At 44.0% G+C, this 14386-nt stretch overlaps 1 protein-coding gene across 11 annotated transcripts in view; it reads right to left on the bottom strand.

Moving 5' to 3' along the window:
- The window catches only part of LOC100725780 (general transcription factor II-I repeat domain-containing protein 2B), a 40323-nt gene that overhangs the window by 7328 nt on the left and 18609 nt on the right, over positions 1-14386 (bottom strand). For 9 of the 11 annotated variants that reach the window (XM_063234499.1, XM_063234491.1, XM_013149301.3 and 6 more), the window contains one exon: positions 335-397. The exons of the other annotated variants lie outside the window; for them this stretch is intronic. In XM_063234499.1, the coding sequence (XP_063090569.1) occupies positions 335-397 (63 nt within the window). The remainder of the gene's footprint in view (positions 1-334; positions 398-14386) is intronic. 11 annotated transcript variants of the gene reach the window in all.

Here is a 14386-nt window from a genome sequence, read left to right as displayed (position 1 = left end):
GCCAGGGCTACATAGTGAGTTCAAGGCCAGCCTGAATTGCATAAGGAGATTTTGTTTTAAAAAAAAAAAGTCAGCTGGGCATGGTGGTGCATGCCTGTAATCCCAGCACTTTGGAGGCTGAGGCAGGAGGACTGTTGGGAGTTTGAGGCCAGCCTGGGCTACAAAGTGAGCTCAAGGCCAGCTTGAACTGCATAGCCAGATTTTGTCTTAAAACAAAAACAAAAACAAAAACAAAACAAAACAATCAAACCAACCAAAACCAAAAAATACCAAAAGCAAAGAAATGAAAACCACACTTTACAAGGTGAGTAAGATGAGGTTTTTGGCAACTGACTTTTGATTTTCACATCGCCTTCAGAGTCTTCATTGGTTTCTGAAGAGACCGGCTGAGTGGACTCTGGGGACAAAGCGACACTGGTCAGTAAGCAGTCTCCTCACATCCCAGCACCTCACAGAGCCCATGCTGTGCAGGCAGCTTAAAGGAGGACTTCTATACAGCAGATCTCCAGGGAACTACACTGTTAAGGATGGGATAAGCTCATAGAGGGTGCTGTCATCTGGGCGTTTCTAAGAAAGGACAGGAGGAGATGGAAACTTACAGATTTCATTTTACTTTACCAAACAATGCACTGCACAATCATGGGCAGAGTCCTGGGACTTGTGTGGTCACGGTGTTTTGTTGTTGTCACTGGATTACTAAGTGGACAAAGCTGACTGCTGTTGTTACACCACTTCCCCCTGTTCCCTCAGTGACCGCAGGGGGAGGCGTAATCTAGGGTTACTGTGGCCCAGCTGACTCTTCTGGCTGCTGGTCAAGAATTACAACACAGGTATGAAGTTCTGTATGCAGACAAAAAGGAGGAGTAAATCCTAGGTGTAAGAGACATGGATCGGCAGGGCGTGTTGGTATGCATCTGCAATCGCAGCACTCAGGAGGCTGAGACAGGAGAATTATCTGAGTTTGAGGCCAGCCTGACCTATGTAGTGAGCTCAAGGCCAGTTTAAGCTATGTAGCAAGACCTTGTTTCAAAATATAACAGATAACCAGGCATGATGGTGCATTCCTGTAACCCCAGAACTCAGGAGGCTAAGGCAGGATCGTTGTGAATTTAGGACCAGCCTGGGTTACAAAGCGAGCTCAAGGCCAGCCTGCCCTGCACAGTGAGACCCTATTCCAAAACACAAAAATAAAATAAAATAAAATAAAATAAAATACAACAAACAAACAAAAAGCCAAATATTACATGATATTACATGATCTATGACTCATGGGTACCTAACTGGTCAAATTCATAGAAACAGGAAGTAAGATGGCGACAGCCAGGGAAGGAGGAATATGTATTTTTAAAAAGCATAATTAGAACAATAAATGAAGGTAAATAATAGAGTTAGCTTGTCCTCTTGGCTTAAAGCAACTATGTTTAAAATGACTAATTTGACCAGCGAAGAAACAATTCTAAACCTGGATGCTGTAGTCTCTTTCCCCAAACAAAATTTATTAAAACTTTTTTGGGTAAAACAATCAAATTATTACCAAGGGAGTTGTCAGAAACACCTTCTATAGGGCTGGGGATTTATCTCAGTGGCATAAACATCTGCCTGGCAAGCATGAGGTCACGAATTCAATCCCCAGTACCAAAAACACAAAATAAAACAAAAACTTACAATAAAGAATACCCAAAAACGTACATATATAAAAATAAATACAATAAAGAACACACCCAAATCGGCCACCTGGAAAATATGCATGACTTTGGGAAAAAAACAGAATGAAATTGTTTTGTGGCTTTGCTTTTTGCTAAGATCGATCGAGCCAAAGGAAAGTCATCTCCTCAGTAAACGCAATATGAATTTTATCTTGGGCATGCATGCACCCTTTAAGAGTTTAAGCTTTTGCTATGTGTGGGGGCGCACGCCTGGGATCTCAACAGTCTGGGAGGATGAGGCGGGAGGATTGCAAGTCTGAGTGCAGTCCCTCCAAAATATATATATATAAAAGAACTGAAGATGTGAGGATGTATTTCAGAGTGAATGTGGTGGGTACAATTCCTAGTTCCATGAAAAGAGAAAGAAGAAAGAGAGAGAGAGAGAGCTTGCTGTGCATTTATGGCCCCAACTACTCAGCAGGCTGAGGTAGGCAGGCCATGAAAGCCCAAGGTTTCAGGGTATAGATCCTGGGCAACATACAGAAACCTTGATGGGGGGGGGCGGGGACAAAACAAGGAAAAAGGCAATAAAGCAATAAATAGCACTGGTACAAAGTTAAAGTCTATATCCAGGTGCTGTAAGCAGAATCACAGAACAGAAAAGCAAAGGAGGCGACCAAGCCCTTAATGACTGAGACAAGGACTCAGCCAGTTTTCTCTGTTTTTCCTTTTTTTTGTACCAGGAATCAAACTCTGGACCTTGTGTTTGCCAGGCAGACGCTTATGTCGCTGAGCTAGATCCCTGGCCCCTCAGCCACTTTTCTAAGACTCACACCCCGGGAAGCCTCTGGCCTTACTTTCCAACATGTTCACAACATGTTCAGCAGAGGGGCTGGAGATTTAGCTCAGCGGCATAAGCACCTGCCTTGCAAGCAAGCAGTTGTGAGTTTGATCCCCCGTACCAATAAAAAGGAAAAAGACCAAAAACAAAGGCCCTAATCAACATGAATGGCCCTAATCAGCAGAGCTTGCTAAACTCAAAAAGGGGTGTGTGCTGAAACACCTCCTCCTTCTCCAACCCTTCAGTGGGCAATTCTAATTCTCTTGCAAGTCTGCCTGTGGAAGAAGGGTGGCAGCCTGGAAGGGAAGGACACACTAAATGACAAAAGGAGAGAGGCAAGTTGCAAAGGTGGCATTGCAGACAGCTCAAGGCAGATCTGGGGGTACTGGCAGTACACCCTGCCCTTGCGCCCCGTTCCATACTTCCTGTGATTCCTTGAGTACTTCAGCTTCCCAGGCCCAGGGTGTCCAGCTAACTCCAGCTGGGCCGCAGTTCCGTACACAAATTTCACGGTGGGCACAAAGCAAAACCTGACGACATCCCTGCCGTGTCACCAGGACATTGTGACTTCTTTTAAAAGTCATGCAGTGATGGTGGGGCACCCAATTGTAATTCCAGCACTCGGGAGGCTGAGGCAAGAAGAACGCTGAGAATTTGAAGTCAGCCTTGGCTACATAGTGAGTTCAAGGCCAGCCCGAATGACACAGTGAGATTGCATTGGGGAGTGGGGGGAGCAAGAAAGACCACAGGCTGACAGTAAGTCTCACCTGTCAGCCTTTCAGCTCAGAGCAAATGTAGTACACTTATTTTTTACCGTCATCTTTAATCTGGTCACTGTTCAGTGCTCCCCACTTTCATTATCTTAATTTTTTTTGATACCTCACACTTGTCAGGCAGGCACTGTCTCATAAACATTTTTTTTTTTGTCTTTTTCATTTTTATCGATACCGGGGATCGAACTCACGACCGCCTGCTTGCAAGGCAGGTGCTTATGCCGCTGAGCTAAATCCCCAGCCCCCTCATGAACGTTTTTGTAAAATATACTTTGTGCCTAGCATGAGTGAGGCTCAATACTCAGCATGCACGCACATATGCACATACTTTTTATATGCAAGTAGTTTTAAACATGCAGAAAAATTGCAAAAACACAATGGTATAAGGAGCTACCTGTCTAAATTAACATTGACATTAACCCAGTTTCCTGGCCATGTCCCCTCCCTTCCTTCTTCCTGTCCCCACTCTGTGTCACACAGAGAGCTGAACACATATCCACCTTTATCTTGTTTCAGACCACTAGAGGGAGAGTGACACACATCATGGCTCTATTTCGAAACACTACTTTGGGGTCAGAGATGTGACTCAGCGGCAGAACACTTGCCTGGCACACACGAGCCTCTGGCTTTGATCCCCAGCCCTTAAAACAATACAGCCCTGAAAAAAGATTTTTTTGTGTGTGTGTCTTTTGAGACAGGATCTCATTATTCAGTTCAGGCTGCCCTTGAGCTCACGTTATATCCCAGACTGGACTCAAAGGATCCTCCTGCCTCAGCCTTCTGAGTCCTGGGATTACAGGTGTGCCACCATGCTCAGTTTAAAATATTTCTCCACCATAAAATGATTTACCTTCCCACCTGCAATCTACAAGAGCTGTGGGTGGGGGGAGGTGTTAAACTATGATAAATTTGGTCTAACCTGGTCCCTGTACTTGAGTGATAAAGTTTGGCCCAAAGCATCCTCGTATATAGTAAAGTGTATCCTAATGTGATGTAAACAAGTTACAACATGATTTAAACTTGGCCACCATGGCAGTTAAGCTTCAGCCAATCACAGGCTACCAACTGACTGAAGCAGTAAATACAAAGCAAATGCCCAATGTAGTTAATTAGATTGTTTTTATATCACTTCCTGCTTTTGGCTATAAATACACTCAGACAAATTACAGGGTGGGGCATTCCAAACCATCCTCTTCCTGGAATGCTTTCTCAGTTTTTCTTGTGCAAAAGTGATAAATTTGATTACTCTTGGTTTTTCTTTTCCTAAAAGAAACTTTAAGATCCTGTAAATGTTCTAAATTTAGCATCCTCAGAAGTTCTTGCCTGATGCAGTTTTTTATCATAATGGCCATAAAAAGAGGGTTCTCTAACCAGTCATCAGTGGCCTCCTGGTAAGCAGTGGATATCTGTCTGCAGTGGATTTGGCTAAACCAGGACCTGGAAAAAGCCCACACACTGGGCGGTGGTTGGGACTCAGTGGGAGAAGCACCTGCATGGCTTGAGCAAGGCTTTAGGTTCGAGCCCCAGCGTCTCAGGACAATAACATGAAAAAAGACTTCAGTGTACTTTCCCACTGGGATGTTTCCATATATGCCTGAATCTCCCACTTTTCCTGCAAATTACTAGTTTGATTGGTAGGTTGGGTCACTTACATTTGTTTTGGGGGGACAAGAGTCTTGCACAAAGACAGTATAGTATATTCCTGACTGAATCCTACCAGGAGGCACATAATGTCTCCATACTTCCTTGGGTGGCATTAACTAGGGACCAGGTCCTTCAGGATTTGTCCTGATAAATCTCCATCAAGTTTTTAAAAATGGTTTTAATGGCCACTGGTGATTATTGTGAAATATATTGTTTCATTAGGGGTTGCAAGCCATGTGCGGTGGTGCACACCTGTGATCCCAGCACTGGGGAGGCTGATGCGGGGGGGGGGGTTGCTGTGTAATTCTGAGGCCAGTGTGGGCTTCATAAGGGAATTTAAGGCCATCCTGAACTACACAGAAAGACCTTGACTTAAAACAACAAAAACAACAAAATTTAAAAACATTAGAAGTTATAAAATAGTGACAGTACAGGACTTCTTTCCAACAGAGCCTTATGATTATTCTACATACTTCTTCTTCCAGGGGGAGGGAAAGGAGGAATTTAGCACACATTTTATTTACTAAGTGACAGACTAAATCCAAATAAAATTTGTATTGTATTATTAGACTGTAAAATTATTAATCAGTGTCTGTCAGCAACAGAAAAAAAGCGTTTCATTCCTGCTTTTCTTGTATTTTTTTTCTCACTTAAATTCTGATATAAACTATTTCTTCCAGTGGGTGACAAAAAACAAGCCTGCTGATATGGTGGTGCATGCCTGTAATCTTAGCGCTCTGGGAAGATGAGCATTGCAAATCCAAACCCAGTCTCGGCAATTCAGTGATTTAGCAAAATCTTGGCTCAAAAACCAACCAACTGGGGCTGGGGATTTAGCTCAGCGGCATAAGCACCTGCCTTGTAAAGCAGGCAGTCATGAGTTTGATCCCCGGTACCAATAAAAAGGAAAAAGACCAAAAAAAAAAACCAACCAGCCAACAAACAAACCCAAACCAAAACCAAAAAGAGGTCTGGGGTTGTAGCTCAGAACAAAGGCTCTGAGTTCAATTCCATCTCCCAACAAAAACCAAAAAACTCTGGCACATTCTTGTTTTCCTGTTGTACAAAGCATAAAGTTGTGGGACTTAAATTTACTTCCTATTTGTGTGACTTAAAATCAGAGCAAATGAGGTCACCAAAGGAAAGATCTGTCACATATTTCAAGTTAGGAAACTCACTGGGAATGGTGTCACACATTTGTAATCCCAGCATTTGGGAGGCTAACGCTAGAAGTCAAAGCAAGCCTGAACTACACAATGAGTCTCAAAAAATCAAAAATAAACTGGGCATGGTGGCTCATGCCTGTAATCCCAGCACTCAGGAGGCTGAGGCAGGAAAGTGAGCTCAAGGCCTGCCTGAACTTCATAGAACCCTGTCTCAAAAATACAAAAAATAAAAATAAATACAATAGGAATAAAAATAAAAATAAAGTTAGGGAACCCAAGGACAATATGCTGTTCTAGGTGAACTCACAGTCTTGACCCCAGGGTGAATTTTCATTCACTTCCCAGTTCTGTAATTACTAGAAGATGATTATGTATCTTGGTATATGTTTAGTTTAAGCTTCCTTTTTTTTTTTTTTCCTAGCATCTCATGCTCAATTTTGCATATACAACAGGATGAGTCTCTTTCATCCAAAATATTTGGGACTAAAAGTGTTTTGGAATTGTAACTTTTTCTTAGGTTTGAGAATATTTGCCTTTTCACAATGAGATAGTGTGGGGATGGGAGTCAAGTCTGAACACTAAGTTCACTTAGGTTTCCTATGTACCTTATATGCGTAGACTGTTTTGTTGTTGCTTGAGACAAAGCTTTGTTATGTAGCCCAAGCTGGCCTCAAGCACACAGTGATCCTCCTGCCTCTGCCTCCCAAGTGCTCGGATTATAGATGTGTGCCACCATGCATGGCTATTTTTTGGGGTGGGGGATATCGGGGATCGAACTCATAAGCTTGCGCTTGCCAGGCAGGCACTTATGCTGCTAAGCTAAATTCCCAGCCCCTATGTGTCATTTTATACAACATTTGTAGTGTGGCTGTGACCTGAGGTCAGGTGTGGTATTTCCCACCATTGAAAGTTTCCCATTCTGCGTCATTTAAGACTTTATTTTGAATTTTGGTATTAAGGATGCTCAACCTGGTAAGACAAGTGACAGGGGGCCGGGCCAATGGTGGGGCATCCTAGCAGCCTGTCACATGGGGCTGTCAACATGCGGAATGCTTCTGCAGTTCAGCCAGTAATTTGTACACCCTTGTTAGTCTACAGCAAAGAGCTGGCTTTCTCTTCCGCAGTGCCATTAAAGACACTTCGTGTCAGACAGGCAGAAGCTGTCCTGGTTTAGATCTAAATGTTCCCCAAAGACGCACATGTTTAGAGAGGGGCTTTGGAGGGTGATTCAATCTGATGGATTTAGAGCTAAACTTGCAGGGATGCTGTTAGAAGGCACGCTCTGATTGGAGGTGATTTCCCTAGGGGCGTGGCCTGGGCGGCCGCTCCGCCCTACCCCACCCCCTCCGCTTGCAGTGGCCCATGACCCGAGCGCCCGCCTTCCGCCAGGCCCCACCTCCCGCGAGGAAGCAAAACCCTGAGCCGAAATGAGCTTCTCTGTGCGTCGTGCGTGGCTGGGATCCCCGCGAGGGGAAAGTGATCGAGGCCAGAGCGAGCAGTTCATGAGATTTCAGGCGGGGGAAGGAAGCGTTTGACCACGAAGGGGCGGCAGCTGGCACAGCGGCTTTGGGGTGGCTGTGACCCGGAAGGGCAGAAGACTGTGACAAGGGGTGGGGTGGGGGTGGGCCGCAGAGAACCTCGTTGGGGAGCCTGGAGGGGGGTGCGCGGCCAGCCGCTGTCTAGAGCCGCCGTGCATCGTAGCCTGGCTCCACAGGGCTCCTCAGGTCGGGGTTTTCACAGCGGGGTGCAGTTGTTGGGGTACACTATGCAGGCAGCCTTGGAAGGGCCGAAAGTTTGTTTATGGTTCGTTAAAACAACTGAATGTGTAAAATTCTGAATTTGGGCCTAGATATGGACTTGCCAACATGCACGAGGTCCTGGGTTCCATCTCTAGCACCTCCCACATCCCCAACTGGCACCAGCAAGCTGTTTTTTGGTGAGTCAAAGTCTCACTGTGTGGCCCAGGCCATCCTCCTGTCTCAGCTTCCCTGTAACCCCAGCCGGACATGCTAACACTCCTGGCATCAGCAAATTCTTATATTCCCCTCCTATACTGCGATGGAATCCAAGGCCTTCACACTGAGCTATGTTCCCAGCCCTTATTTATTTTTCCAATAGTCTCTCTAAATTGCTAAATAGGTCGCCGGAGTTGTACTTGTAACCCTCCTGTCTCAGCCTCCCAGAGTGCTGGGAATACAGGTACACACCACCGCACTTGGCAAGCTTTTAGCTTTGATGGAGTACAGTCTGTATTTTTTTGTTTTGGTTGCTTGTGCTTTACATGTCATATCTAAGAACAGCTGCTTAATCCAGGGTCATAAAGATTAACATGTACACTTAGGTTTTTGATCATCTTGAGTTAATTTTAGTATATACCGTGAGGTAGGGGTCCAAATTTATATATATATATATATATATATATATATATATATATTTTTTTTTTTTTTTTATCAGTACTGGGGATCGAACTCAGGACTGCCTGCTTGAGAGGCAGGTGCTTATGCCGCTGAGCTAAATCCCCAGCCTCCAAATTTATATTTTTGCAAGTAGATACCCAGTTGTAGTAATATTTTTTTGGAAAAAAAATGGGTTTTTCTTCATCCACTTGTCTTGGTGCTCTCGTAGAATTGGCTATAAATTTATAAGTTTTATTTCAGGAGTTTCAATTCTATTTAGGCAGTTCATATGTCTATCAGGGTTGCTTACTGTAATTTTATGGTAAAGGTTTTTTTTTCTTTTCTTTTTTGATGGTACTCAGGGTTGAACTTAGGGGATTATCATGAGACTTTTTTTTTTTTTTTTTTGTCTTTTTCATTTTTATCGGTACCAGGGATCGAACTCAGGACCGCCTGCTTGCAAGGCAGGTGCTTATGCCGCTGAGCTAAATCCCCAGCCCCTATCATGAGACTTTTTACAAGTTTTTTTTTCTGAGCCTGACTCTCACCAAGAAGCTAACTTGCTCAGTTGGGTGCAATCCTCCTGCGTCAGCTTCCTAGAGTGTAGGTGTGCACTACCATGCCAGGCTTGTACAGGTGAGGTCAGGAAGTATGGATCTTCCAGCTTTGTTATTTGTGATTGGTTGCTATTCATGGCCCCTTCACTTCCATACAAATCTCAGGAAAGTTCCAATCCATGAGCAGATGAAGTCTTTTCATTTAGATCATCTTTTATTTCTTTGACAACATTTTATAGTGTTCAGTCAATAGGTTTTATACTTCTTGGTTAAGCTTAATCTTAAGTATTTTATTCTTTTTTGATGCTATTATAAATGAAGTTTTTATAATTTCATTTTTATGCTGTTCACTGGTAACATGGAAATTAGGGCTCAGGTTGAGTATGGTGTGCCTGCTGGTAGTCCCTGCATTTGGAAAACTGAGGCAAGATGATCATCACAAATTCTAGGCCAGCCTGGGTTACACGGTAAGTTCAGGGTTAGCCTGAGCTGTGCAGGGAGATCCTGTCTCAAAAACACAACAAAACTAGGGCTGGAAGTATAGCTCAGTGACTCAGCATACAGTTAGCATTCAATTCCCAGAATAGAAAGGAAAATAAATGTAATCTTGTTTTATATAATCTTGTACACTGCAACTTTACTAGGCTCATTTACTTGGGTGTGTGTGCGTGTGTGTGTGCGCGTGCACGTGTGTGTGTGTGTGTGTGCGTGCACGTGTGTGTTCCTTAGCGTTTCCTAAGTACAGGGTCATCATTTGCAAACAGAGCTAGTTTTCTTTCTTCCCTTTTTTTTCTTCTTTCTTCTTTTCCAACTGAGATGTTTTTCTCACCGAACTGCTCTGCCTGGAACCTTTGGAACAATACTAAAGTGGCAGGAAGAGATGTCCTTGGGGAGTTCTGATACAGGGGAAAGCTTACAGTCTTCCTCTCATTAAGGGTGCCACTGGCTGTGATTGGGGTCCTAGCTTTTTGGTTTGGTTCACACAGAGTGAGGAGCAGTTGTCTTGGGGTGTATATAAAGCATGCACATGGGTAAATAATAAATTCCCTTTATTTTCCATGTTTTTATTATAACATTTTAAAAAAAGGCAGTAGAGACCTAAACTACTTGGATATTTGACTTTTTTTTTTGTCTTTTTCCTTTTTATCGGTACCAGGGATCAAACTCACGACTGCCTGCTTGCATGTCAGGCACTTATGCTGCTGAGCTAAATCCCCAGCCCCTTGACTTTGTTTTTGTGAAATGAATACATCAGCATCTGGTTCTATGGAACTAGTTCTTAGAAGTTTTGGATCTAACTTTACTGTTCACAAACTTTATTGCTGAAAATATTTGTCCCCAAATGTACATACTGCCACTGACAGAAGCAATGACATAACTAAGATGGGATTGTGAAGGAAGGGGTATGTCAGTGTCTTAGAAAAGTCTAGTAAAGAGATATCACTTTTCTTTTTGATTTGAATGTGTAATCGCCAACTTTGTAGATCTCATTTGAAAGTTCATTGGTAAGATATATATGTTGACTAAAAATAGTTACAAATATAGCACCTGCCTGGCAAGCACGAGGTTCTGAGTTTGATCCCTGGTACCGAGAGGAAAAAAAAAAAAAGGAAATTACTTCTACAAAATAATACAAGAAGTTGAATTTAAATGTTCAGATTTTTAAAAAATTATTACAGTAGCTGGGCATGGTGGTACACACCAGTAATCCTAGCACTCAAGAGGCTGAGGCAGAAGGATTACCGTGAATTTGTGGCCAGCCTGGGCTACACAGTGAGTTCAAGGCAAAAAAAAATTCTTTTTAAAAATATGTATTAATAGAAGATCCATTTCTGTGACACCGCCACCCCAGTGTCTGCCTCATGGCTTGGAACACATCCCATGGTTCTTGCCAATTTCTGCAGTACTTCTGGAAGCCCTCTTTCGTGAGTGTCTTTACTTGTGCTGTTGTGGCTGCCATGATGTCTCAAATTGATTCAAAACATTTCCCTTTCATTGTTCCCTTGACTTTGGGGAAGAGCCGCACGTCCCCACGGTGCCAGGTCCGGTGAACAAGGTGGCTGTTTTTATGGCCTGCCTGTTCTGTGACACTGAGCAGCAGTGCTCACTGTCCTTCTGGCCCTGTATGGGAAAGACACTCGGAGGACTTCAGAACCGCGTGTGGCCTGTGGGGCGCAGTTGGCACACTGCCCCCTATACCACAGGCCCTCACTGACCACACCGCCTGTACTCCAGCATGGTACAGTTTTTTGTTTTTGATTTTTGAGACAAGGTCTCACTACATAGCCAGGCTGGCCTTGAACTCTCAGCGACCCTTCTTACCTCAGCCTCGAGTGCTGGGATAACAGGCTTGTGCTTGTTTGCCCAGTGATCATGTGGATTTTGTCCTTTATTCCATTAACAGGCAGTGTTCACTGGCTGATTTCATACGTTGACCCTGCTTGCATCCCAAGGGTGGAACCTGCTCAAGCATGACGCATTGTCCTCTGTATGCTGCCAGGCTCCTCACCTGGTGCTTTGTTCAGGACCTCTGTGTCCATATTGTGACACTGGCCTGTAGTTTCATTTTATTCTCTTCGTATCTGTGTCTGAGTAAGAGTAATTCTGGCCTTGCAGAATGAGCTGAGAAGGGTTCCCTCCTCTTCGGTCTTTTAGAAGTGTATAAAGGATTTTTTTTTTTTTTTTTTTGGTACTGGGGATTGAACTCAGGACCTTGCACTTGCCAATAAGATGCTTTTGCTGCTGAGCTAAATCCCCGGCAGGATTGATGTTAATTTTTTTTTTTTCAGTTTGGGATTGAAGCTTGGGACACTACTGCTAAGCTACATTCTCAGCCCCTGCTCGCTTATCTAAAAACTTTGAGATCAGCTCTCATTACCTAGACTAGACTCAAACTTGCAATCCTCTTGTCTCAGCCTCCCTGGAGTTGCAGGAGTGTATGACATAGCCTGGCTATGTAATTGTTCTTTTACTTTTTCATTTGTTTTGTTTTGTTTCTGTTTTCTGAGACAGAATCATGCAATGTAGTTCAGGCTGGCCTTGAACTCATGGCAATCCTCTTGGCTCAGTCTCCTAGATGCTGGGATTACAAGGGTATAATCACACACCTGCCTGTAATTCTTATTTTATTTATATTTTATTTGCTAGAGATGGGGTTTGAGAGAGTTTCACTATGTAGTACAGGCTGGCCTTGAACTCACTATGTAGGCCAGGCTGGCCTCAAACTCATAGTGATCTTCCTGCCTCAGTCTTTGGAGTGCTGGGACTACAGATATGTACCATTATACCCAGCTATAAGTCTTATTTTAATGCTTGATAAGTAAAGTCACCTGCTGTTGGGCTTTTTGTGGGAATTTTATTGACTCCTAATTAAAACTCTTTACTTTTTTTTTTTTTGTCTTTTTCGTTTTTATCGGTACCAGGGACCACGACCGCACACTTGCAAGGAAGGCACTTATGCCGCTGAGCTAAATCCCTAGCCCCAAAACTCTTTACTTTTTATGACTATCCAAATTTTCTGTTTTTCCCTGGTTGATTTAAGGATTGTATCCATTTATTTCTTTGGGGAAACTTCATTCTCTGGCACATAGTTAGCCATGATACTCATGGTAGGCAGAACAATAACGAGCTCCAAAAGTTAAGATGCCTATGTCATCGCATGTGTGAACAGAGAGTCATGATGCTGATGGGAACGCAGTTGGGAACTGGGGTGTTTCCAGTCACGCGGGTGAGCAACCAAGGAGCTGCCGACACCAGAAGACAGGAACAGAAGTGAGGATGTGGTGAGAGACACTGTCTGTGCTCTGCCCTTGTGCCTCTGCACCCGTTCTCCCTCTGTCTAGCTGGCTGTTCCTCAAGTCACACTTGTGACACCCTGAGAGCAGGGCAGAGCCAGTGCTGGTCACCAAGGACTTCATAGAGTACTGCCTCTGTAAGTCTGAAATTCTTTAATGAATTAAAGAATATATAAAAAGATTAGAACATAGAGGGACCCTGTCTTGGAAAAAAGAAAAGAAAAGAGAGAGAGAGAGAGAGAGAGAGAGAGAGAGAGAGAGAGAGAGAGAGAGAGAGAAAGAAAGAAAGAAAAAGAAAGGGAAAGAAAGAAAGAAAAGGGGCTGGGGATTTAGCTCAGTGGCATAAGCACCTGCCTTGCAAGCAGGCAGTCGTGAGTTCGATTCCCGGTACCGATAAAAAAGAAAAAGACAAAAAAAAAAAAAAATTAAAAAAGAAAGAAAGAAAGAAAACAAATTACATGAAAACATTTTTTTGTTTGTTTTGAAACAAGGTCTCCTATGGTTCAGACTGGCCTTGAACTCACAGCAATCCTCCTGCCTCAGCCTCTCGAATGCTGTGATCAAGGCACCACACCACCACACCAGGCACAGTGTATTCAGTCTAAAAATTTCCCAAGCCCCTTAGTGCTCTGGAACCCTTTCTGTGATGTCAGAGCAGCGCACGCCTTTTGGCATCAAGCAGGAAGCTGTTTCACATCAGGACTGCCACAGAAGAGACCTTGGGGAGCTCTGCTGTCCCCACCCCGTGGGGAGAATGGCAGTGAGTTACTATTTACCTTCATGCCCCTCTCTCCCACTTCTCAGCGGTGCTGGGCTGGGAGTGTAGCTGCATGAGACCCCGGGTTTCACTCCCAGGACCGCCGGTCCTCTTGGGGGTGCTGGGGATAGAACCCAAGGCCTCTTGCACATAGGCAGTGCTGTCCCAGAGCTGCGTCCCCAGGCCTTTCTGTAATTTCCTCCAGGACCTTATTTAATTCAACAATTCCTGCTGGCAGACTGTCTGCTTCATTCACTGCACGGGGATCAGGCCAGAGCTTCATGCAGGCTGGGTCAGGGCTCTGCCACGGAGCTACATCCTGACCCCTTTGTGTGTGATTCTCTCTCAGAAAAAGACCAGAATGACTGCAGGTACGCATACCTACCTGTCATTTCATGTTTTAAAAATATTTTTAAGTTGTTGGTGTCAGATCTGTAGATGAGACACATCATAATTTTTTTTTTGGTGGTAGGGATTGAACCCAGGGCTTTGTGCATGTAAGGCCAGAGCTGTAGCATTGAGCCACACCCCCAGCCCCGTCATATCATTCATTTCTTTCTTTAACTGCTACCCTTGAGAGCAGAATGGACATGAATACTTTTTTTTGGGGGGCTGGGGATTGGATCCAGGGCCTTCACACTGAGCTCTATTCCTCGTACTTTTTTATACTGAAGCAGGGTCTCACTAATATTGTTGCTCAGGCTGGGTTCAAACTTGTAATCCTCCTGCCTTAGCCTCCCGGAATCCCAGGATTCCAAGTGTGCAGCTGGCTGTATTTGATTTGAATTTCTTAACCATCACATCCCTAACAT

This window comes from Cavia porcellus, unplaced genomic scaffold (assembly GCF_034190915.1).
Source record: "Cavia porcellus strain 051 isolate PalLab524CR breed Dunkin Hartley unplaced genomic scaffold, mCavPor4.1 scaffold_23, whole genome shotgun sequence".
NCBI lineage: Eukaryota > Metazoa > Chordata > Mammalia > Rodentia > Caviidae > Cavia > Cavia porcellus.
Note: the sequence above shows the minus strand (reverse complement) of the source record. Positions and strands in the feature narration are given on the sequence as shown.